At 35.0% G+C, this 26054-nt stretch overlaps 2 protein-coding genes across 7 annotated transcripts in view; both read left to right on the plus strand.

Annotated features, from left to right (window-relative positions):
* The first annotated feature begins 130 nt into the window (after positions 1-130).
* On the plus strand, positions 131-3248 carry LOC106135680 (zinc finger protein 665-like). The gene is made up of 4 exons (XM_060948346.1): positions 131-1013; positions 1389-1985; positions 2022-2152; positions 2559-3248. The coding sequence occupies exons 1-4, from the start codon at positions 131-133 to the stop codon at positions 3246-3248; spliced, it is 2301 nt and encodes a 766-aa protein (XP_060804329.1).
* A 2534-nt stretch (positions 3249-5782) lies between these two features.
* LOC106135731 (1-phosphatidylinositol 4,5-bisphosphate phosphodiesterase) overlaps positions 5783-26054 on the plus strand; it is a 68168-nt gene continuing 47896 nt past the window's right edge. For all 6 annotated transcript variants that reach the window (XR_009657173.1, XM_013336101.2, XM_013336100.2 and 3 more), the window contains exon 1: positions 5783-5951. The gene's annotated coding sequence lies outside the window, so the exon portion shown is untranslated. The remainder of the gene's footprint in view (positions 5952-26054) is intronic.

Genomic DNA, 26054 nt, shown 5'->3' on the forward strand with positions numbered 1-26054 from the left:
GTGAATTTCCCCTCATTTTACTAATAATTTCACAAATAATTTTCTTAATTTACCTACATTTATCTTACCGCAGTTGAACTGCTGTCGTATTAAACATGTATTGGTGTTTTGGTAGGCTGTTATCGCGAAAATGGAGCAGGGGAATATTCTTATGGAATCTAATGCGGTCTATCCAGTACTGCTCATCCCTAAAAAGTGTACCACATTGGAAACCAACTGTGAAGCAACTGATAATGTATTCATTGAGTTGAACATAACTTCTCCTGATATTGAAGGGAATGAGATGTGTATTTACTCAGGGTTCTGCAATGTGAAATTAATAGATAGTTATGATGTCCATCAGTTAGACTCTACAGATGATAGTGAAATAAGTTACATAGATACTACAGAACAGACTCCTCTAATTATTACTGATCCTAATAATCAAGTGGCAGTTCCTTACAACCAATCTCAAGTATGGATTGATCCTGCGAGGAGTCCGTTTGTGTACAACCAGTATGATGCCATAGAAAGACAGGAATATTCTATCCAGTGTCATCAAACTCATACAAACCATATCACTGTGGAGCAACACAACACATATATAACGCAGAATGTTTACAACTACAAGGAGTCACTTAGTTATTCTTCTGTAGAAGACTTTGAACATAAAAAGTTTAGAAAAGTACAAACGTCTGAGATACAGCAGAATAATGTTGAGGCAAATAATTTAAGCCTTTATGAAGAGGATGAGTTTGAGTGTGGAGTGTTTCTCTCCCAGTTGCCTGAGGAAATTATTAATGAGAAAGAGAATCGGGCCAGAGAGGAGCGTAAGTTCATCGGCCTCCAAAGTGAGAATGGAGCATTAAAGCAACTTATGTCATCAGACATCCAGTCGGCTTCAAAACAGCGTAAAACCATCCTTTTTCTTGGGCATGATTCACACTGTGGCCAGACCATACAGAAGATAGCTGTGAATGACCCATCCTTGGAATGCTCAAGTTTCAGTGAAATTGACAATGAAGTAGAAATTGGTAAGTGTTTTTTTAGTTTTCAAATTATTTGTGCAACCTTTTCATTTTAAAACTCTTTACGTGATTTTTTGCAAACATTACGTCTTTATTCCTTACGTTAGTAACGTTTGATGAAATTGGGTACAGAGTTACAATTGACCCTGAGAAATAACATTTAACTACTTAATGTTTCGAAAAATTAAGGGATTTAAAGGAGGAATGAAAAATTGTAACTGAACTTTTTCAGCGAACAAAGTCGACACCTACAATTCCACATGTAGAATTTGAGTGGTCCGATTCTTCTCTTACTGAAACCATACACTGTATAAAAACAAAGTAACGTCAACTTTCAATTAAAAAATAAACCACATTCTAACATTTGTTTAAAAATTTCAGATAGCACCAGACCCAATAAGCCCCATCAGAAAAAGTTCCAGTGTGATAAATGCAAGCAGATATTTGACCAAATATCCACATTCAAAATGCACATGGTGGGGAACCATAAAATACGGGCACATAACTCCTCTTATGATATTGACTCTGCATTATCAAAGGACATGAAATTCATGTGCACTGAATGTGGGAAGAGCCTTAAAACTCAGGAGAAATTCGAGATCCATTGCATGGGCCATGGTGATCCAGAATTAGAATGTAATAAATGCCACAAAGTTTTCGCTTCAAAATTTACTCTACGCACCCATCGTAGAATCCATACTAGAAAGTACCCTTGTGGTTACTGCTCTAAGACTTACTCTGATGCTGAAGATTTGAGGTCACATGCAGCTAAGATTCACCTGATGTTTATGTGCGACACATGTGACTATGTTTCATCAAAGTATGTTGATTTGGTTGTCCATCAGGAGTTGCACAAAGGTTTAGAATCTCAAATCAAGGAAACTGAGATTGAATTGTCTGAATCATTCATGGATGACGTTTCCGAGTCTGGTATAATAATAACTACTCCTGAAGATCCAAGTCTGAGATGGGAGCAGTGTGAGTCTACTCTATCAGCTAAATGGAGTCATACAGATTCGCCAAATAACGCAATGTCCAAAAGTGAGGAAATAAGGAAGGCCGATTCGGTGATTGCAAAAGTGATGTCAAACAAGATGTTTCTGTTGCATTCTAAAAAGGCTAGAAGACATAAAAGATATAATAAGGTAATAAATTTTAATCTAAATATTTCGTCTTATATAGAATTTTAGTCCTTATTGCAATGACATAAAGATAAAAAATTTAATGGTCACATCCCATCTCCCTTAGTAAGATGTTATCAAATGAGCATAATAAGGCTTTGTACCACAATATATCAAATTGGATTGGATTATAAACTTTGATGGCAACATCAGATAATCCAATTAAGAAGAATATGTTAAGATCATTTTATTTATTTCTCAAAAATTTAAGACTAAGTAGGTATTCAATTTAATGGTGTGACTTCCCATGACAGCATAGCCCCGGGCAAAATCCAAAAAAAATAACCTGTGTCTTAATTGTTTGAAATAAAAATAAGTTACATTACATACTTTGTTACCGTTAACACATAACTTACACACATTCTTTTAGACCTGCGACGTCTGTCTCAAAGTGTTCGATCGCATCGGAGATCTCAAGCGCCACCTCATCGAGCACGTGATCCGCTGTACCCTGGCCAAGACTCCGGTCAGCGTCAACGGCACCCTCAACATCGTCTGCGAGGTCTGCCAAGCCGAAACCTTCTCCAAAATAGACAGGTACAAGGCCCATTTGCGCGAACACGCCAAACTAACCCTATACAAATGCACGTTCTGCGACAAATCTTTCAGCGACTCCAGCAATTTCTCAAAACACAAAAAAATACACGGCACCACCTATTTGCAATGCGATTTGTGCCAAAGGAAATTCAACTCTAAAAAAATGATCACCCAACATATGGAGTATCACAATAGAAATACTCCAGTTAAATGCAAGTTTTGCAACAAAATATTCCATTTTGAATCTATGTTAAACAAGCATATAAAATGTGCTCATACTAGGGAGTTGTCAAACAGGTTCAAATGCAGATTTTGTAATGATTATTTCAAGACTTTGAAAGAGAAGTGGGATCATGAATGGAGTATTCATAATGTGAGAAAAATGATTGTCGACTGTTTGATTTGCGGCTCAAAGTTTAGGAAATACTCTGAGCTGAAAAGGCACTGTTTGGACTTCCATGATATGAATATACCTCCTGCTAAGAAATTGTTAAAAAATAAGAGGTACTCTACGGGCGATTAGGCCCACTTTTATGTATATTTTTATTTATTTTTGGAAGGCAGGTCCTATTTTGCAGGTATTATGGTACTTTATAAAAACTACATTTTGAATATTATCATATTTATATTGTTTTCACCGAAATACAAATTTCTTATTTTTTGTGGATTTGTGTATTTATATAATGAGAAACCAGTGAGAAAACCTGATGTATAAAGCTGTAGTAGATAAATATGCATATACGTATTTTTGTTACTTGTATTTCGTAATACACGATTTATCCAATTAACCTAGATTGTGAGAAAACAGTGAGAAATATACACTTTTTTTTATTTAATTATTTATATTTGTAAGGCATTAGACTGATCTCTTTTTCTAAAGTATATCAATAAAAAAATTATTTATTTATTGATACAGTAAGTGAGATATCAAAATAAACCATAAATATTAGTGTGTCAACAATTTAATACAGTAAGGTGCTCTAGTATTAGTTTTAAGTATGTATAAGATGTTGTAACAGGATATGAATATCATGAAATTAAACAAGAACAAGGAATCCAAAGACTAATTTAAAATAAATGTAGGTAATAAAAAACATGAATTTTACTTGTGTTACGATCATAGATGGCCTGACTCAATATATTTTATTCGGCTAAATTAGGAAAATCTTTAGGGATTGTATGATTTTCATGTGCCACATACATCATACAAATGATAATTTTACAACAATGAAATCAAGATCAAGCTTAAGTCATAGAATTATAAAAAAATGTGTTCGTTATTTATATTCAAGTAATTACCTATACTTCTCAAATAATGTTAAAAAGACAACATTTTTATTGTTTGAGAAACAAACGAGAAATTGAAAATAGAAAGTATGAGGTAATTAGAACTGAGTTAAGGTATTAGGTACTATTACTGTTTATCCAAATACTATATTAAACATCTCTATAACCATAATCCAAAGGAAAAATTTCATATCAATGAAATTTTTGTTCAGGACAAAACATGTATGCTCATACTTGTATTATGTTATATAATTTAATCCAGTCACACCATTGGTATGATTGAAGTGGCATTCGATCATATTATTCATTTAATTTATCGAAAAGAAAAGCATTTAAATAAGCATTTATCTGATTTACAGGAAAGTAGAATTCGGAATACACAATCTTCAGAAAGGCCATAGGCAATATTACTGTGTCAAGTCGTGACATTATTTATTTTTTGTTATTATCATAGTTTTATTTAGATCTGTAATTTTAAAATCAAAGCTGGTGGCGGTATTTTTTTAACTTAAGCCGGGCTATTTATGAGTAAAATCATTAAAATGCACATTAAAATTAAGAGTAAGCCATGCTGAATAATGTTCCGTACAAATACAAGTTACGATAATTATTTGATAGTTTATTTATTATAATATTATTTTTTAATGGTGTCTATATCCCTTGCGGGTTAGACAGAGCCAACAGCCTTGAAAAGCCTGAAAGGCCACGTTCAGCTGCATGGCTTAATGATGTGATTGGGATTCAAATTCAATTTGAATTGGACAAGTTGCAAGCCCATCGCCTACAATAAATCAGGTTGTAATAAATCAGGGAAATTGACACACATATATACAGTTCATGTTGCCAATTATATTTTACTTAAGTCTTGTTACAATTTCTACAGGGGGTTCTAGATTAACTATTAAATGCGGACCTAAACCTACCATAGATTGTAAATGATTAACATGAGATTGATTACAAAGACTGATTGTAGCAAGGTTGGATAAGTTTTAGTATCATAAATTTTTTGTTACTTTTTTAAATTACGGACTGTTGTTTATTTATTTAGTAACAGGTTGTATTATAATTATAAAAAAAAATGATTTATATAACAGAGTTTTCTGATCTCGCAGTTTAGTTGTTGTTGATTTTTTATGTTTAAACTTGTGAAATAAAGTTTATAAGTTTACCTATAGTATATAATTTTGTAACTGTTGTTGTTTTTACTTTTAAATAAATCACGAGATGAAATGTTTTTGAAGTTAAATTTTTTATATTGTCTGGGAAAGCTTTGAAAGTGAACTTTTGTGTTAAAATAATGTGTGAAGTGTTTTATGGTAAGTAGTGTTGAAAGATTTAACGTAGTTAACGTAGATGTTATGATGAGTATCTAAACTATTCATTTTATCCACAGGATGCACACTTATCTATTAAACACCCACACAATATGTAATGACAAGTGTTTTACAAGCGTTAAAATATTTTAAGGCTTTCTGGCGCCACAGTCAGAAATCGGCTGACATGACGGATATCACAGAACATTAGTTCCATCTTTATACAGCTCGCATCCCAACATTGCCGGTCCAGTACTCAAGTTGAGATGGCTGCAATCGAATGCAACCAGCAATGTAGTTTGAACATGAGTTGGGCAGAGCATTTCGCAGGCGAATACGGCGTTGTATACACAAGCGGTATTCTCGGGCCGACCTTGGCGTCCGCGCATGCGTACACCGCGTCACCTGCCACATCCAAGCGGTCAGGCCACATTGGATTTCCACTTTTCCAGTTCGCGACAACGCGCCGCGCCGGCTGCGTCTTCACGGCTTCGCACGCAGAAAAAAAAACGCGGTCGCGTGCTCTGCTACAAAAAAGTAATCAATCATCAATAAAAAATAATAACAGCTGATATAAAACTGTGCGTACTGTTTATCGCTCGCTGTGGGCGCGGTGTTTCAAAAAGGTCAGTAATAATGGCAATAATCTACTAAGCTGTCACGTTTTGTCAATTCAATACGCTGTTAATAGGCTGAATCCATACAGGGTTAGTTTGACTGTTTGTGAGATTGACGCCGTACTCTTAGCTATAACGTTTGCTTTATTGCTTCTAGTAATGGAACGGTTATACTTGTACCTACATACACACTGCACACCACTCCACTGGAGATGTTTCACTTAAAATTCCATTCGATTCAGTGATCTGAAGGATTTCTTTGTCTAAACAATTTTTGTTTAGTAGTAAGTTCGGGCGTAGATCTAGCGCTGCTGCATTTATTTTTAAATTTATCTATAGAGGAAAACGGTTGATAAGTACCATACTGAATAATACCAACTGCGATAGCCTCTCAACGGTCAAATATGGATTATTATTACTGAAATCAACTTGAATGACCCTTTTAATCTGGGTGATAACTATTTTTATTTAATTTCTATGTATTATCTCACCAGTAAAGTTACCAGAATAAATGAACGTGACCTCTTAAATCTAGAGATAACTTTTGTTTCTATATTAGGTATAATTCGAGTACAGTCACCAAAATAAATATGAGTGAGAAACATTTAATAAATCTGATCTCTATAAGTTGGTAGTCGCTACTGATAAGGGGTCAAATTTCTACATTGCTCTCATTACATACATTATCAGAACGTTCATATTGACGCTTGCTGTCGATGTTAACGAATATTTGTTAATTTTGGCAAAAGGGTGTCAAGTACTAAGCAATCAATGTAAACAAACATGGGATGGTATCAACCTTGGAACCGCATGTAGGATCATCTTCCGTTTAGATTATTTTTACAAAAAAAAAAACACATGCATTTTTACAGTAGTTAGGTATTTATGCATAGATCGTAATAACCGTGTGATATACTATATGTAGTTGTTAACGTATATATGTATGAACTTAAATGGAGGAATCTTTTTTCCATAACAAACAGACCTATAATTTCAACTTGAAATGAATTTGTAAATTAAAGGAATCAAATAATGCACTTAAATGTTCATATTTTTAGTGCGGACTGTACGCAAATAGGTTTCAGTAGCGACGCGCAACAATTCGACACAAAAGTAGATAAAAGGTTTGTTTTAATTAAATGTAAAATATTCGGCGTTCGCTTCTGAATAAACAGAGGTAAATTCTCTTATTTTCTGGCGATTCTCATTTATTTTTGTTTTCATTGTATTCCATACATATTTATTCTTTTCACCGGAGTTATAGATAGGAATTCTTTTACCGGCTTGTTTATACAGGGTGTAGCACTGAAAATATGATCATTTGACTAAACAACCATCGCTTTGATGTCAGCATTTTTGACGAGCTTACTTTTTCTAAATAACTTTATTTTTTAAGATAAAAATATGCAAAGGATATCCGTGTTCCTGAATAAATGAAATCAAAAGTTGTATTGTATTGTAATAGCAGGAGAGTTAAATCTTAATATAATTTCTATGACAATAAATTAATAACCGGTACAAAAGACCAAAATAAATGTTTGTATTTTTAACAAAATTATGTAAGAGGTTTTTGACCGCGTTCAAAGCTATTTAATTTTTGTAGTCAGTCGAAACAAAATTATCGCCATATTTAACCCGCAATTCGTCAGTTCCACAAATAATATTGATAGTTTATTTATATTAAACACGGCCACCGGCGTAACCTCGTCTTCGTTTGATAACGGATCAAGATATGAGTAATACGCTTTTATATCGTGTCGATAATATAATATATTGTACCTTTATCCAATAGTATTCGGCTGAGCAGCGTTCGGGAAGATGCGTAGTGTGTTCTCCTCAAAAATACCTCAATGTCTAAAGACTATCTACCCCTAGATACCCCAGTGCGTGTTGACTGTGATGTCCTACGGTGCCGAGATGTGATCTCTAACCTCTTAAATAGGCCTAGGGTCACTCAGCGTGCAATGGAGAAAGCTATGCTCGGTGTTTCTCTGCGAGATTGAATCAGAATTAAGGAGATCCATAGACGAACGAAAGTAACCGTCATAGCAGCTCAAATCTAAACAAAGTGGATGGTGGAGGGTTTATGCTTATATGAGTATCGATGGACAACATTTCTGTATAATCTGTTGATTCCAGCCAATCAAAATCCACTGAAAATTCGCCTCTACTTACCGCATCTTAGAGTTTAATGCAGGTAACCCGATGTACCTAATTTCTTTATAGCAGCAACATATAGCAATAAAGTACCTATGTATGTAGTTACTTGATTGAGAGTAAAAATAAAACTCGAGTGCTTTTAATTTGTATAGTATTTGTTCGGTGGATATACAGAAGGAACGTGCTTTAAATAAGTACAATTAAATTTAAACAACTAATTTAAATTATCTATATAACCAAACATAAAGATCTTCAATCTCTAACTGTAGACGTAGAAGACGTCAAAAGTACAAATCACTCACAACTAGTGTCAAAATCAATTTTTCATCTGTAATCCTTCGCAATAAAACAGTTGAAGCCGTTTGTAAGTATCTGTGTGTGTGTGTGTTTGTGATTATTTAATGCAAAAACTACTTAACAGATTTTAATCAAATTTTGAGGTAATGTAGCTATGTCATTGGAAATGAATTTTGTAGAGATTTGAGGCGTAAGAACTCTGGGGCAACAGCTAAATTATCATATAATAATCATATTTTAATTATGATTGTATGCCGTAACTACAGGCCGTAACATATATATGTATATATATACTCGTAAATATGTCAATTGATATAACACATGTTATAAGAGTTTGTTTTAAATGCTTGACCATGCAACATTTAATACACAATGTAATGAGATAACAATATGTAATAATTACGAAGTTCACTTAGATCAAGGTTAATCATTCGTACAAGAATGATGTGTGCTTTCCCACGGACTAATCGTTTTTATTATCCTTTTTATGTCTTGGAATAAACAATAACAAAAGCTATGTGTCCTTAATTTTTTAATTGGATTAAAGTACTTGTCCTTGTATCTATCACGCCCGTGGAATAGTTAGGTATGTAGTCCACTGAACATGTTTTATTGCTTTTGGTTTGAATCATCTTGATAGATTCACGGAGTTAAATCCAAATTCTGTAGGTACATATTTTTATAAAGAGAAAATATTAGTATTTATGTTTGTAATAAATAAACTCAAAACTCAAAACTTATTTTGTCTAATTTTGACACAAAGATAGAATGCCGTCAGAAGTAACACATGCAATTATATTTTTATCATAGCCTTTTGTCTGAAAATTCTAATGGGATTCTAGAGAACCCCCACGTAAAGTCCTACAATAAAGTAGATTCGCTTCGTCTTTCTTTGTACCATTTTATTTAATTTCCAGGCTGATTGATTTACTGGTTATGAAGAAAAATAGCCAGCTAGCAAATTTGGGATTATTACAAGCTACTACTCTAAGAATTTTAATACCATTTATATGTGTAACTTGTTTCACAATTAGATCAGTACACTTTGATGCGAATATTGCAGAGAATAGACCGCTAGCGAAGCGTAACCCCTGACCCGTACTCTATCTGGATACAGCTATAGACTCGTAAATAACACAATCACTGATCCAAGAAATAAATCAACGTAGCATGACACTATAAAGGGATTTATATTTATAGAGAGACGGATTGGAATCGGAGTAAAATTGTCCCCTTCAAAGCCGTGATGGCTAGGTTCCCTAGATAATAAAATTAGAACTGCACTAGGGTTAGTCAACTGTCCGTAAAATGTATTTACAATTTTCATCTTAAATGCTAAATAGAAAGGAATATTAAGTTCGTTACTTATTATGCAAGAAATGTAGGCATTTTGTACATTTTGTGAGACGTTTAAAAAGCACCAAATTATAATGCTGTCATTTGACCACCATCTGACGATTCAGTCCCGTAGGAATTTTAGAAAAAGTTTCCTATGTAGGTCAGCCAAAGCCGTTTATCCGATAGAGCGTGAAGGGGTGGCTCATGTTCATTAACCCAGCCTCATTAACTGCGTTCAGGGTTTTCAAAATGATCTTCAATTCTTAGTTCCTTTTATCCTTTATTTCATAGTAAGTAGTAAATACCACTATGGAGAGGAGCCCGGAGTCCGCCCATGATCACGAATCCGGAAAATGCAAATATTACATACACACCTACTTTACAAATTCCTTTCAGTATGTAAAATATTGAGTACACCTTATACGAGTATGCAGCAATGCACGGAATTTTCTTTGTAGTACAAATATTGTTCAGTCACACAAAATTATCTTAGGCATCCGCGAAACATTGCCTTGGATAAAATTTCTACCCAAAGCCCTATATATATACGCTTTGTGGTTCCCGGCACCAAAAGAAAAAAGAATAGGACCACTCTATCCCTTTCCCATGGATGTCGTAAAAGGCGACTAAGGGACAGGCTTATAAACTTGGGATTCTTCTTTTAAGCGAATAGCTAGCAACCTGTCAGCTTATATGAATCTCAGTTCTATCAGTAAGCCAAACAGCTGAAAGTGGCCTTTCAGTATTTTCAAGAATGTTGACTCTGTCTACCCCGCAAGGGTTATAGACGTGATAATATGAATGTATATATATATATATATATATATAGAAGAATGTAGAGAGCTTACTGTGTGAAGCAAAAAACCCACAGTTTCGACCGCGTGAAAAGTACCTTATGTATTTCTCTTCACTCTACATCATTATATCAATGCAAAATTACATGGAGATCGTTTTAGTGGTTGGACATAAAATTTATTGTAAATGTTTCATTAATTAATAATAAAATTATTAATTAAATGTACAAACAAACAACTTTCACATTTATATTAAAAAAATATTTTCATAGATCCCCACAAATTATCTCACGAAGCGTGAAAAAATGCGCTCAAGAGTAAAATTTCGAATCCACAATCAAAATGCAAACGCTCGTTTAGCTATGCAGCCGAAAAATGCATTTTTCCTGAATTTCGCGGAACAGGGGCGACGTGTGAGCCAATATTTGTTTACATTTTGCATATTTTTCCGCGGGACCGTTTTAAAATTTGTAAATAATGGTGTTTTGTTGTTTGTGGTTAGTTTGGGTATATAAACATAGTAGGTGCGGTCGTAAATAAACACAATTATATTGTTCATAGGAAACATAAGCCATTATAATGTGGCCTAGTTTTTAATTCACATTCAACGTATGATATCAGTTTATTTGTATATTTGTAAAAACAACTCGTTTAAATATATCTTTTATGTTTATGGGTTGGTAGCGAGGAGAAAACATAGTATGTGCGAACATTCTCTTTCCGTGCAGATGGTAAAAGTTAATCAAAAGCAAGACTTGGGATTCTTTTAGGCGATGGGTAAGCTAACTATCGCTGAGCTGAGCCAATATTTTCGAGACTGGCCGCTGTCCGCCCCGTCAGGGACAGTCTTAATATATATGTACCTATGTAAAAACAACTCACATCACAAAAGTTTCTATCTTTGGCAAAACTAACCACTTATCTGAATGTGTGTCTTGTGTTGTGTTCTGCAATATCAAAAGGTAAGTGAATCGCCGACCAGATAATCTCGACTTCGCAGTTTAACTACTGTCCCGACTCCCAGGGGATTAAGAGCTTTCTCGTACATCTAAACTGGACGAATGTGTCGAGACTCACTCAAATAGAAAGAACTATTTGATTTACACTATATATTTAATTCTATATACTTTTATAAGAAGGCCTCGTATAACCGGTGAAATTATTCATATTCTAGGGTAGGTTTTGGTTTTCCCTTAGGTGACTGAGGTCAGACGGCACCCGCTTTGGGTAAAAACAAGTTACCAAGTCACATCGCCTTGGATAGGATAGGAGTAGCGGACCCCCGGATCTGCAGCAGGGCGCTCTGAATGTAACCGGGAATATATTTGGAACACTTTTAAGAAAAGATCTTTCAGTGTTCGCAGTTTGAGCCCTTAGTAGGTACTATGCTTTGAAGCCGGCATCTTAATAATAGGAGTATAAAATCATCTCTGAAACACAAATTCGTCAAATGGTTTGATAGCTGCAGAGCGTGCAAAAATATACCCTCAACTACATAGCTACGTACAAAACCACGCCTCTTTCCTGGAGGGGTAGGCAGATACTACATCTTTCCACTTGCCACGTTCATAAATTATTTCAGACTAACTCGTTGGTTTCGTATTCTTGACCTGACCTTGGTCAGAGCGTCCCCAATTTGATCAAGGTAGGTAGTGGTTTCTACGCTCACAAATGCAACCGAACATACTTTCTGCTTGACTTCCAATTCTCAATAAACATAACACTTCTTCAACCCCACTCGGGTAAAAAACTAGGTAAGTCAGGCAACAAACATCTAGTTGTAAATTGCCGGAAGGCAAACAGACAAAGCTAACTAAAACGAGGTGGAAATCCAAACTTCATAGTTGGCCTATTTGCAATACAATCCACTTCCAAACCCTGCAAAGTAAACTGCCAAAGCAAATGACCTGTGTTCCACACTACCATATTATCGCGTGTGTATGTATGCCGTGTGGTTCCCGGCACCGATAGAAAAATAAATAATACCACTCCGTCTACCACTCACCATGTTTGCTGGTGAAATTAAATTACGTTTATTATTTTCCCTTTCTAATTGATGTTGTAAAAGGCTATAAACTTGGGATTCTTCTTTTAGGCTTGTAGCCTGTCACTATTTGAATCTCAATTTCTATTATTAAGTCAACAGCGGAACGTGGCCGATCAATCTTTTCAAGACTGTTGGTTCTGTCTACCCCGCAAATGATACGCCTGATTATATTATATTATACATATGAATCAGTATTTAAAATAAAATTTGTCACTAAGCTTTAATGCCAGAAAATGGCGACAACTTTGTAGACACGCGGCATAAGTGGTACAATAGTCTAGGCGTTTGTCTTAAGGCGAAGTAGTGGGTTCATGCTTCAAGTCCACTTCGGAAGCCATAAATCTGACTCTAGAGAGCGCTGAAGATATTTTCATTATATATAGATCCAGAAAAGTAAATTTGGAACATAATTATTTATAGAACTTTTGTAAGTATGGAAAAAGGGTCAGATTAGCATCAAAATTGGACCGTCTAATTTCAGGCATACATATATTATCCTCATACGCATCCAATTATCCGGCCAAATGATGCCGCCTGTACGCAGCTGGCAATTACCCGGAATTATAAAGATCCATAGGATACTTCTTACGTCGATGGATACTTCACGTAACTATTATATTTCTATATACATTAAATCTGAAGTAAAGAAATTCTTTTCATCGAAAATGTCAAAGATATTAATAGTGGGAGCTACTGCCCAATCTCTTCTAACATCAGCTGTGTCAACTATATGCATTTACGATTTTATCTACAAAAAATAAACGTACATATGCACTGCACTTTCTGCTTTTACTAATTATAATTAGGATAACAAAGGGATAACAAAGGATAACTTTCAACCCTGAAAAAGGACTGTGGGTAGATGATCATAGGATTGGCGATAAATGTGCACGAGTGAAGCCACAAGAATAAGTTGTTCGTCGACCTGGGCTACACTCGACATGGTCTTGCGCTATACTCATATGACAAAAATAACGCGAAACACTAGCATAGGTAACTACAATTATAATTACCTAGACCTCGCGTCGCCAACATTCATCCGGAACAAAAATCAGGAAAATCTTATCCCTACTTTTTTGGTGTGACAGAAAAAATAATTTTTTGGACAATAGTTGAAAAGTATTGAAAACTTAACCTTGCGTTAAATCTTTTGACTTACACTATTGTTTCTGCCAATCAAATATCGTACAACATCTGTGAGCTACCGTTGTAGTACGGCAGTGTGTAACATACTTTAAATAGTAAGGTAAATAATACCGCGTGTAATATTGTACTAGCGCGTGCTTTGTTGATATTTGATTGTTCTTGCTTATTCACGTGAATTAAATTTGTTTGCTATAAGCATTACTTTAGATAATTTTGCCTTAATTCTGTGCGTCAATACCGATATGATTTTATGCATCTACTACTCGTAATCCGTACTATCTACATATGAAAACTATTGTTAACTCGTACATACGAGTTAACAATAGTTTTATATATATAGGTATATATATCCACATCCACATCCACACTAATAATAAAGAGGAAAGATTTGTATTTTTGTATGTTTGTGTGGAATAAACTCAAAAACTACTGGTCCGATTTTGATACAATTTGGCACAGATAAAGAATAGACCTTCAAAAGTGACATAGGCATAAATTTTTGATTTGAAATAAATTTATTTCAAAATATAAAACACAAAAATATGTCCACCCGTGCGAAGCCGGGGCGGGCCGCTAGTATATAATACAGGTATTGGTATGTACCAATACCTGTATTTTTGTTTGAATCTATTTATTCAAAAACTACTGTTTTGATTTTGACTATGTAGAGGTAGACAAAACTGAAGGGAGTGTCTGTCTGCAAAGGCAAGATTGCATTTGAATGGACAAACAAGATTGCAGAATCTTTGCAAAGGCCGTGATAGTTGAAAGCTGAAATTTTCTAAAATTGTGTTGTTGTTGTTTAAAAAAATATTAAGCAGGGTCCCGATATAATAAACGTGTTTTTTTACGTATTTTTTCTCAATATTAGTTACGGTAACAGGTAGACGCTTTACATTTTAACAGAATATTTATTTATATATTACCTTTCAAAAATATGGAGCCGGGTGAGGAAAGATTATATAACAATAAAGTAAATATAAAACTAACATACTGTGCCGACCCCACGTAGAAAGTGGGAAAAGGTAACGACAAAGAAGAAGAAGAAAGTAAATATTAAAGGGGATCAATAAACTTAATTTTTAAGCCAATTTTTAGGCGATTTCAATAAACAGATCAATCGTGACAAGTGCATGTATGTGATAAGTATAAGCCTGTGCGTGGTACAGCTGTGATCTCGTACAGTCGGGTGCAGACTCTCGTTCAACAAACAATAGTGTAATTTTACTCGTGATTGGCTGTTAACTAATTGATTTTATTTGCATAGTACGATTCGCCTCGTGGGCCGTTCTAAGTAAACAAGTAATTTCAATTTGTTGGGTTAAATTGAGAAGAACGAAATTGAATCAACGTCGGATTTCCTTATTCAAGAATTTTAAAGTGGATTTAGTTTTGTATTTGAAAAAAATAACTTGATAGTAAGAAATGTATATTTTTATCTGATTCTCAATTCTATCATTATGCCATAAAGCTGACCGTGGCCTTAAAGTGTTTTCGAGATTGATGGCTCTGTCTTCCCCGTAAAAAAATAATAAGAAAAAAAAATAAGAGATTTGTGTGATTTTAAAGTATGTGAAACCTATCATCATGCTAAAAAATAATCAGTTCCTTCACCAAATAAGGGCTCCTTCGGGCTCCTCTCTAGAAGGGGGAGGATGTAACCAAGACTTAAGCAAGGAGAAAGAAGAAGAAGACCATAACCACCTAATACTGACCACCTAATACTGACCAAATACTTATTTCTCTCCCTATTAGCTGTTTTCAGAACAAACAACTTCTATATCGGCCAGTTATTTCAATAAAATTTAGAACGAGTATTTCCATTGCAAACCTCATTATTTAATTTTAATGAAGTAATTTTATCTATTTCGTAAATAGGATATCTGCTCAGTAATGATTCAAAATTTGATTTAATAAAAATATAGTTAAGAAATTTTAAAGTTGCCATTTTCTAAAGGTTGAAGGTAGCTAGGTACCTGTTGTTTTGGAGCTTAAAGCTGGGGTTGAAAACACACACATACCACATCTCTTACTAAGTGGAGCCTATAGTCACAAGGCTTTCGGATTACGGGTAGTGACAGATTGCTAAAAAATAATTCTAAGTTATACTTTTTCCTTTTCCCTTGGTTATCTTTAAATAAAAATCAAAAAATAAACGCTATTTTAAAAACCCTTGCGCTGTTTATTGACACGTTGGTTTTCATCAACGTTCAAACGAAAACGTAACGTAAAATCAAAAGAAACTATTAGCAATAATTCTGCTAGGGGGGAGCAATAAGGAAGAATTTCAATGTATCACCTTTGACCGCATCTTGCTTATCATCAGTCAGACTGAGGTCAAACAAACTTTATGCACAGTGAAAATCCCCTTTGAACAGAATTAACAGAATTTTTCTTTTTACGCGGTTGTAGTCACGAGCACATTATATGTGTTATCTGAAGGATACTATTAAATATAGATAAGGCGAAATTGAAGATGCTACCACAGTACGCCGACCCCACATAAAGAGAGCTGATAAGGAAGCCAAAAAGATAAGGTTATGGCTTAAAGATAATTCTCGTAGTGGCCTATTTGGATTGGCAATTCTGATGTCATAGCTGAGGAAAAAGCAAACAATAGTTACCGCACTCTGTATAAACTGGTCAAATACATAAAATCACGTCTATATTACTTACGAAGTAGACAGAGTCAACAAGAGAAAGGCCACGTTTAGCTGTATGGCTTAATGATGGAATTGGAATTCAAATAGGTTGCTAGTTCATCGCCTAAAAGAAAATAAAATATTATATTTATTTCTAATAAATAGCAAAACACCTTTAAGACTTAGTCAAGTGCGAGGTTAATTCGCTTGATGGGATCTTTTCTTATCTACGCAAGATGATTATGGCGTAATTTCCATGATTAAATTAAATAATAACGTTTTGTAACACAATCTTTTCTTCTATATTTCTCTCTTTAATTTTTTTTTTTTTACCAATCTTTTTAACATACATGAATCAGTCAGTTTCGTCAATCGAAAATTTACAAATCGATTATACCTAATAGGTACTCGTTCTTTCTCAATACGTTTTTGTCAATTCTGTGAAGTCACAGCTACATTTCTTCAAATTAGTTTGTCGCGTGACATCATTTCCAACTTAACGTCGTTAACTTTGCATGGTTTGCACCACCCACCCATTTAAGTATTTTAAACAAAAAATGTCCGCGTTCTAATCAGTTTACCAGTGGTGACGACATTGCATGGCAGATGCTACGCCATTATAAATAACTAGCTTTTGCACGGGGCTTCGCTACCGTGGAAATTCCCTATAGCCTTTGTTACTTCCGGAGGTGTACTCTATCTTTGTGCCAAATTTCGTCAAAAACTATCCAATGGTTTATGAGTTTATTCGTTATGAACAGAAAAAAAAAACAAATCATTTTCCTTTAAAATATTAGTATGGGTATGGATAATATCTTATGGCAATGTTATCTAATCTGAAAAGCAGTATTCTCTCGTCTTGGCATCTCCCACTACAATTATTTTCTTACATACTCCTTTGTTTTGTAGCGTCTTCAGACCATTGAAACACAGTTTCAGCTGTACGCTGAAAAATAATGTCAATCACTCTCCCAGGCAGACACACATGATCAGATGACGGTGCTTTCAAGAAAAACAAATAAAATACATATTGTCTTAAAAAGTAGGTTCAATACATAAGGCAGTTATATATCCCACTGCCTACCCCGTTATGACAGCGCTGCGTAAATAGCTATGTAACGACAATAGGATAGAATGGTGTCCCCTGACAACGCGACCGCCTACACGCCGCCATGACAGTGCCTGTCGGTCTCAATCGCGATTTCTATTCTCCTGCATTGTTTTGAAATAGCAGTTGTCGGAATACTATTATTATGTCCCAGCGGAGTCTACTATTTGCGAGAAAGTTTTCGTAGCTCGCTTTTATTTAGAGCGTCGGTGGTCGAACGGTTAAAGTGCCCGAATAAAATGCATAAGTAACGTGCGAGGAGGCAGGTTCAAATCCTACCTCTGCCTCTTTTCTGAGTTATGTACATTAGTGTGAGGGAAAACATTGTGAGAAAACCTGCAGATTCAGGCAACTTGTAGCAAGGTTTCAATTGGAGGTCAGATGGGAGTCACACTTTATGTAAAACCCAGACTCCCAATCCCTAATCATGCGGTCAAAAGGCCTACCCAGGGACTACTCAAGAGAGGAAGAAGAAGATCTTTTAAATTTCTTCTGTGTTACTCTCATCTACATGCCGCCATGACAGACAGAGATACAAACATACTTAAAACAACATCCCCATCCCCCACGTGCTACAAAGTCTATGTTCAACTGTATGGCTAAATGGTGGAATTGAGGCTAAAATAGTGTCAAGTGCTAGCCCATCGTCTAAAAAGAGAATTACAAGATTAGAGCCCCTCCCTTGATTGACTCTTACAATCTTTACGAAAAGAGAAGCAGCCAGCACACTATGATTCTTCTTTGCTAACGGACCAGCATGGAAACTTATGGTCATATTCTATTCCAGAAACCACACGGCACTGATTTCTAATTCCCTGCATTGTTCTGAAATAACATCAGAATCAGGACGTGTGTTCGGAATAGTATTATGTCCCAGTGGATTCTACTATTTGTGGGAAAGTTTTCATAGGTCGCTTTTATTTAGTTTACCTGTGTAGCTGTCAGTTTGGGGTGATTGGCTGAGTGCATGCAATTCTCTGGCGTTATAAACAATTGTGACATTTTGACCCACTTATACTGAGACACTATAGTGTAGTATTCTGTGTAAATAAGTACTTCGTTAGTTTTGTGACTGCGGAGAGGCACCTACCTGTATCAAATAGCAGGTGCCCATCGGCGCGACTTGTGTTTACAATAAATCTTGAAAACCCAATCTTGTAAAAATATAGCCAACATAATGCTTAAGTATATTAAAAAAAAAATTAAACTGACGACCAATATTCTTATTTTTCCTAATACTAGCATTGGAAAGGACAGATTGATGCATAATACTTAATGACGTCATGGTACGAATAACGTCGTAATATGTTAACTTAACCTAAATTAAAGAAGAGGTTGTACCTATACAAATTCGCGTGCATGCCAACTAAATATAAAGTTCCCAATTTGCCCATTATTGCGATACCTTTTTAGATAATAAGCCATTTCATAATGTCAAATCTATTTGTGTAAAAGTTCGAACATTAAGGTTAGGTACGTAACCATAGGCATGAAAAAAAAAATAGACACTGCAGATTAAAAAAGTCAAATTTAGATTTTTTTTGAAGATCCATAAGCACAAAACGCTGAGAAAATAATGTATTACGAACCTCTTTATTCCCTTACTTTTAATCTTATCATAATTTGACAAAGGAGGAAAAACATTTATTAATGGGATTCATATAATTCAGTTTAAAAATTAAAATAATTGATTTATGCTTTTTTTACCTTGGCATCGCTTGCGTAGGGATTTCGAGAAAAAAGCCTTCATTTGACTGAGCGGGTACCTAATTTATTTTATCTATACAACATTTTATTACAATATGGTTCAGCGATTTGGCCATGATAGTATGGATGGATTAATTTTGTTTTCATTTCAGTTTATTATATACACAAAATTGTCTTATATGAAGCCACTTATCACAATAAATGACCGGACAGGATTAGCCTATTGTCCACCGTTTGAGTTTGACCCACTTTCTGAAGTTAGGGCAGTTTGGTCCCCTCCACAATAATGCGCTCTTACACTTCATACACGCAATAAACTTAATATTAACTGTCATCTATTATTGAGTAGTAGTTACTGGAGTTTTAAGCGAAAAGCGTTTTTTTGGATAAACGTCTCTTCCGCATAGATAGGCACATCTTTCCACTTGCCACGATCTCCTATACTTCTTTAGCTTCATCCACATTTACCCATATTATCATGACAGTTTATCGACTTAGAGTACTCTTGGCCAAATTCATCAGAAACAAAAACTCTGAAAAAAGCTACAGCGGACTACACAAAAAAAACAAAACAAAGAAAAAACGTATCAAAAGTGGTACCTATACTTTTCTTTGTGGCCATTCTACCTTTTGGTATTCTTCCTGCTAATTTCATAAGCTTTGATAATTTTATATTTTCTCTTTTAGATCCCATTCACTCGTAGGCAGCTATAAACACAAAGTTTCCTTGGCCTAAACATTGAAAACTTCCGCGGAACATAGCGGAGCGAAGGCTGGAGAATCCGCTTTATTTATAACATGATTTAATATCTCATTATGAACGGGCTGCTGTACGCTTGCAATAAATTCTCTGTTATCGCAAGCCGTGAAACAAGATATTTTTGAGAACATTCGACCGTTGATTTTACGAGGAACCCGATGAATAGATGTTAACTGGCAAACCGTAAAAGTTATCACCGATCAGCGTTTCGTCTACATCATCATATTATCTAGCAAAATAATATGTACCTACTTACCAAATTTTTAATGATCTTTGTTGTGTTTTAAAAAATGTGCCTCAGAGTTCGGCTTCTGCTTTTAAACACATACATAAATAATACGTTCTGTGAAAAGATTTGCCGAACTTTTCTTAATAATTCTACTTCCTACTGTATCTTTTTTGTAACTTATGTAGGTATACACTATAAAAGAGGACACTGACTGACTGATTGACTATAGATGCAAAGGCCAAACCGATGGTTTTAGAAAATTGTAATTTGGCGTGTATCTTTCCGTGGTCTAAGGGTGCAGTAATAGAAGATTTTCAGAAAGTCTCCCAAAAACGTAAATTAACTAACTAGTCTTACTCGGACGGAGCCGCGAACGTAGTCTATGTATGTATAAATATTTCTCTTAAACTTGTACGATGAATTGGACAAGGGAAACAATCACTGATAATGTCAGTGAAGTGACGAAGACACCTTGAACCGCGGTCGTATATTTTACCGTGAATCTGAGTTTACTTATCCATGTTGCGGAGTGATTCATATGTTACGTAACCTTTAGTTTGGGAAAACATGGTTTTAGTCGAATAACTGAGATACCTACATAGGTACATACAATCAATTAAAGTATATATTTTCTTCAAACAGTAAGAAATCAACCGCTATCCCGGCGTAGATTCTTGTCTAAGTAGAAAGCCAGTAAATTTTACGATCTGCACATGAGGAAAACCAGCTGGCACATTAGTTGTGTCTGTTTTTGACGGCCGCCTTCGCCGCACCAGGAAGAACTAGGTTCGATTTCAAACATTAGCAAAATTTGCTTTATTTTGAACTATTTTTAGGCTTTTCATATTTGTCATTAGGCCAAACTCAATTCTATCATTAGGCCAAACAGCTGAACATGGCATGTTAGCCTTTCAAGATTGCTGGCTATGTGTACCCCGCAAAGAATAAAGACGTGATTATATGGATGGACTGGGACTAAATAGACTACAGCACAAGCCTAAACTTCAATGTGGTGTTCAAAAGATAAACCTTTGGAACTTACGGATATGATTTAGAATCATGATTATTATAAAGTTGTTACCTAAACATCAATACAATATTACACTTTGAAACTTAACATCATCATTTTTGATCAATTGGAATTGACATTATTTGAACAAAGAAGCTTGGTGTAACCTAGTTTATAGTGGCAGTAATCTCGGCTCTAGTTGGATTATTTAGTGGAAATGCATTTAAACTGAGGATTTCCCAGTACTCGTGTTAAACCTTTGTAACAGACTCGGTTGTAATTCCTATTTCCCCAAAGCTTATCCGAACTTCAATATAAGATCTCAATTCTTTAATTAATTCAGAAATGTTCTTCAAAATAAATGCCTATATGTGGTTTAATATGATCGTACTCCCTTTGCCATGGATCTTTGTCGCCAGTTTCTTTTAATATGTGTCCCGGTCGCGTTCTCTCACTGGGACCTAGGCTCTGTCTATAACCACGTATGAATGGGTAAGTTAGACCTTTTCTCCACTGAAAAAACTGAACGGAACTGAATATCGAACGTTCTGGCATTTTTTTAACTTTTCGGTTCTTATTTTCTTTCTCAATGTAATCACTACATGTAATCACGTATTTATCCCTTTTAGGGTAGACACAGGCAACAATCTCGAGAAGATTTGAAGGTGGAATTGAGATTCAGATAGTGACAGGTTGGAAGCCCATCGCCAAAAACAATCCGAAGTTTATTAGCCTTTCGCTCTAAGTTTGTAAATGGATAGATGGAATAGTTATAATTGAAAATGGATTTCCTGGTTTCAATCATAAATATTTAACCTCGGTGCCTTTTCTTTTCTCTGTGATTAATATTCAAAGGGTCGTTCATCTCATCTGTCAGCGTGACCTCTCCATTGACACCGCATACGTCGGTAACGTTAGCAGAATAAGAAATATCATGTTAAATTGTTCATTATGTAGCATCTGAAAGATCTTGCTTCCCAGTAATTTTTATGTATTAAAAGGAATTTTTTACATAATCCTTTTTTCACGTAATATTGACGCCATCATCAGTTATCTCTATACAGCAATGAAAGACTTTCTTTCTTTCTTCTTCTTCTTTTGCATTTTATGCCTAATCTATGTTGACCCTAAAGCCCGACACAGGTTAAATACCTGTACCGTACCGTATAAATAATACAATGCGAAAGTAAGTTCGATAGTTACCTCTTTAAAGTTAAACTAATACTACACCGACCTCCATGAAACTTTGCATATCTACAGTGTACGGAACAGCATATAAGATACTTTTCACGGCGGATAGAACTGCAGGGGAAATCTTGTACATAATAAAGCCAATAATTCATCTTGTTCAATTCGCTTACGAGACTTCATATCGGCGATAAACTCGAGATCGGTCTATTTCAGGCCAGTAACCAGATTGAGAACACTTATACCGCTGACTGGCGGTTCCTTTCAATACTAACCCAGATTTCAGCTGGTTGTAAAATACTCATTGGTTATTTCTAATCTTCATGGCATTTATTAAGTACCTAGTATAATAGGACAGCTTCATTCAACTGATGAAACTGATTTTTAGGTAGTAACAGGTTGCTTGCAATTTGCATATAGAAGAATTCAGAGTTCGCATGCCTTTTCCTTGACTAACTTTTACAACGTGCGCAGGAAAATAAATACCTAAGCAGCTAGCACCATTATGATCCTTCTTGACTACCAGAGCAGCATAGAACCACCATTACACAACAATACTATACCTTTCTTCACATTACTTTTACCTTCTATTGTTTCTGCAAATTCTCATATTCAAATCTATTTTTCCTCTCAAAAATTTAATAAAACGACCTATTTTTCATATTTATTTAAGTACTTATTTCAACCATACATTTGCTAAATAAAGTGCATCACGTGTATGTCAACATGAGCAAATAATCCCAGATTTCACGTTGAACAGTAAGAGTAATTACAGTTCATTAACAATACCTAATTGACGAAGCGTATGTGACACTCGTCAAGCGGGATTTCTGTTTGTATTCGTAAAGAAGCGGTTTATAAACACTTCTTAATTCTGTTTGGTTATTTTTTACCCGGCTGCTAAGGGAGGGCCATTAAGAGTAGCTAATAAATTGAAATCATTATTCTATTTGCTCCAAATTAAGTCAATTTCTTCATCATATATTTAGTGAATAACAGATTACATTCTAAGCTCTTAGCTCGGGGTCCGATGTGGCGCTTACACCAACTTTAACCTACTTTACATGCTAAAGAATTGTAAGGTAATGTTTTTACGGTAGGAAATTTTTTAATTGATGTTAGTTATTTACTGTTAATCTAATCTTTTCCGGTGCTACTCGCAGCCGGCCCATGAATCGAAAAAACACGGTTATTCTCGTTACCGTTATTGGTAATTATTGGTTAATTGATATCATACACGGGCATAAAATCCCATTCACTAGATGTTCTAAAGTCCCACCTATCGTTACATAAAACCGATAAAAAAAAACAAATGACGATAAAGCAACCGTCAAAAAGCTATATTTGATTTACAGCCCGAATCAAAGAGGTGTGTCGTGAAACCCGCTCGAAACGTCAAGTAACATTGAGAGTGAGTCTTAAGTACCATAATTCCATTACGTACCGGCCCCGAGCCGCAAGCTCGGCCTTCTAGTAATCGTATTACTAGAAGCCACATAGGACTCTAGGGCTTCGTAATGCTGTTTAATTTCTACAACGAGATTTATTGAAATATCGCGTTATAATTGCAATAGGTCACTGCACATTGCACTACAAAAGAAAACCGGATTTATAGCTTGCTGGATGGTTTTGTCTATTGACTACATTAGTTTTGGACTCCTTTAAAGTGAATTCAAATCCGAAAAAACAAGGATAAATTATATAAGACCCACGCTTACAACTTATGGTGGCAGGTAACACAAATTGGACCTAGCATTGTGAAATTGTACACTAATTATAGATAATATATTACAATATACAATTTATATTTACATATTTCCAGATCATATAAATTCTTATGTAAAATTTCTCAGTACTTTTTGCCTCCTTAGTGCAGACTCAGACAAAATTTATTTATGAAAATTGCATTTACTGGAAGACGTTGGACAGTAATAAAGTGAAAAAAAATGCTGACCTTTTTGAACATTCTGTCATTTTTTGCGCCAGTAAATCTTGTTCGAAGGACGTTTCATTTGATTACGCTCGTTATAGTCGCTTCAGAGTGCAACTGGAAAAGTTAGTTTTTTAGTTATTTCAGAGACAGAATAACTTAACGCTTACTTTAGAACTCGTCTAAATTCTTAACAAATTTTCTTTTTACATAAAACGTGAAAAGTGACTGATTGACTGACTGACCGATCGAGCCCAAATATGGCATGTAGATATGTAGCTGCTATGATGTACGCATCCGATATTTGAAAGGATTTTTGAAAATTCCGGAGGGAACGGGATTTTTCGTTTTATGCGGGCGGAGCCGCGGTCGCTATCTAGTACATATATAAAATAACTCTCTCAGAGTAATAGTGAGGGACTACTTCTTTTCAGTAGCCGCGATCCCTGTGTTTACTAAAAATGTGCACTGAGCAATGCGAGCGTTTAAAAACGATGTTACGAAATGTATTTTTCGTACCATGATTTTTAATGTGAACGTTACATCTACATGCAATAATATAATCATCTTATTAAGTTATCTACGCTGCAGAACTAGAAATTTTTCCATTAACTTTATCCTGTGACAACATCAGCAAGAGGTCAGGCTACTTTGCTTTCAAGTTAAAAAAAAAAACAAATAACCGAAGCCTTTCAAACGAAGAAACATTGACAATGGTCCGAGGCAATAGGAAACAAGGGCGGAACTTTTTCCGCAACCACAATAGCTCGATCCCCGCAGCGGGTCAATTTGAGAAGTTTCCAGCGGGATTCATTTCCAACTTCAATTTTACTACCGCAGACTTTGCCCTACTAGTATGTAGGCCAACCACAATATGACATGTTGGGAAGATAATTTGGTTTTAATAAACTACACAATTTATAAATGACATGAACAAGAATGTAAGTTGGAGTTCTACTTTGATTGGTTGATTCCCGAGTGGGCAAATGGTTTTTTTAAAACTTGCTATTCTTTGGTATTTTTAAATCTTAGTTCACCTACAAAAAATAAATTTACTCCTATGATTTATAAAGTTGAAAGAATTTTTTTTTGAAGTTTTAGCGTATATTCGACATAATCGAAAATGTGAAAAAATTATGACCTGCATAATAACTGAATAATAACTAGTTTTAAATCTGGTCAATTCAGAACTGTGCCTTGATTATTCTAGATAAATCTAGTTTTGAGCTAATAAAAAGTCTATAAGTAACCTTTTACTGTAACGAAATACTGCATTGTATTCAATGCTGCTCTTAACACTTGGCTGATTCAGTATTACCCCAATTGAGGTAATCTCTACTGGAACAAGCGGTTATAAATAATGACTATTATTTTTAATGAAAGGCTTGGGAAGGGCACCTAAAATATTTAATTTTGTAGGAAAATTGAGGATAATCCGATTTTATTAGCTTAGGCCACGGTCGAAACCTCGAAGTAATAACAGTTTTTAATAAAATAATGATATATGTACATTTATTAGGTACCTTAGCCTTGACAGCGCCCAATTTACATACAAATTCATGGAACTGATGTGTATGATAATTTCACTTATTGATTTTAATTTCTATCCAATTTACCAACGTACAGTGAGTGTCATTTATATCTATAGTGACTATTGATAGTGAAATAAAGCCCACGACTTCGTCAATTCATAATCTGTTCAGTAGTTTTGCGTGAAAGCGTTAAAAATCTACAAATTTTCGCATTCATAATATTTG

This window comes from Amyelois transitella, chromosome 15, assembly GCF_032362555.1.
Source record: "Amyelois transitella isolate CPQ chromosome 15, ilAmyTran1.1, whole genome shotgun sequence".
Classification (NCBI taxonomy): domain Eukaryota; kingdom Metazoa; phylum Arthropoda; class Insecta; order Lepidoptera; family Pyralidae; genus Amyelois; species Amyelois transitella.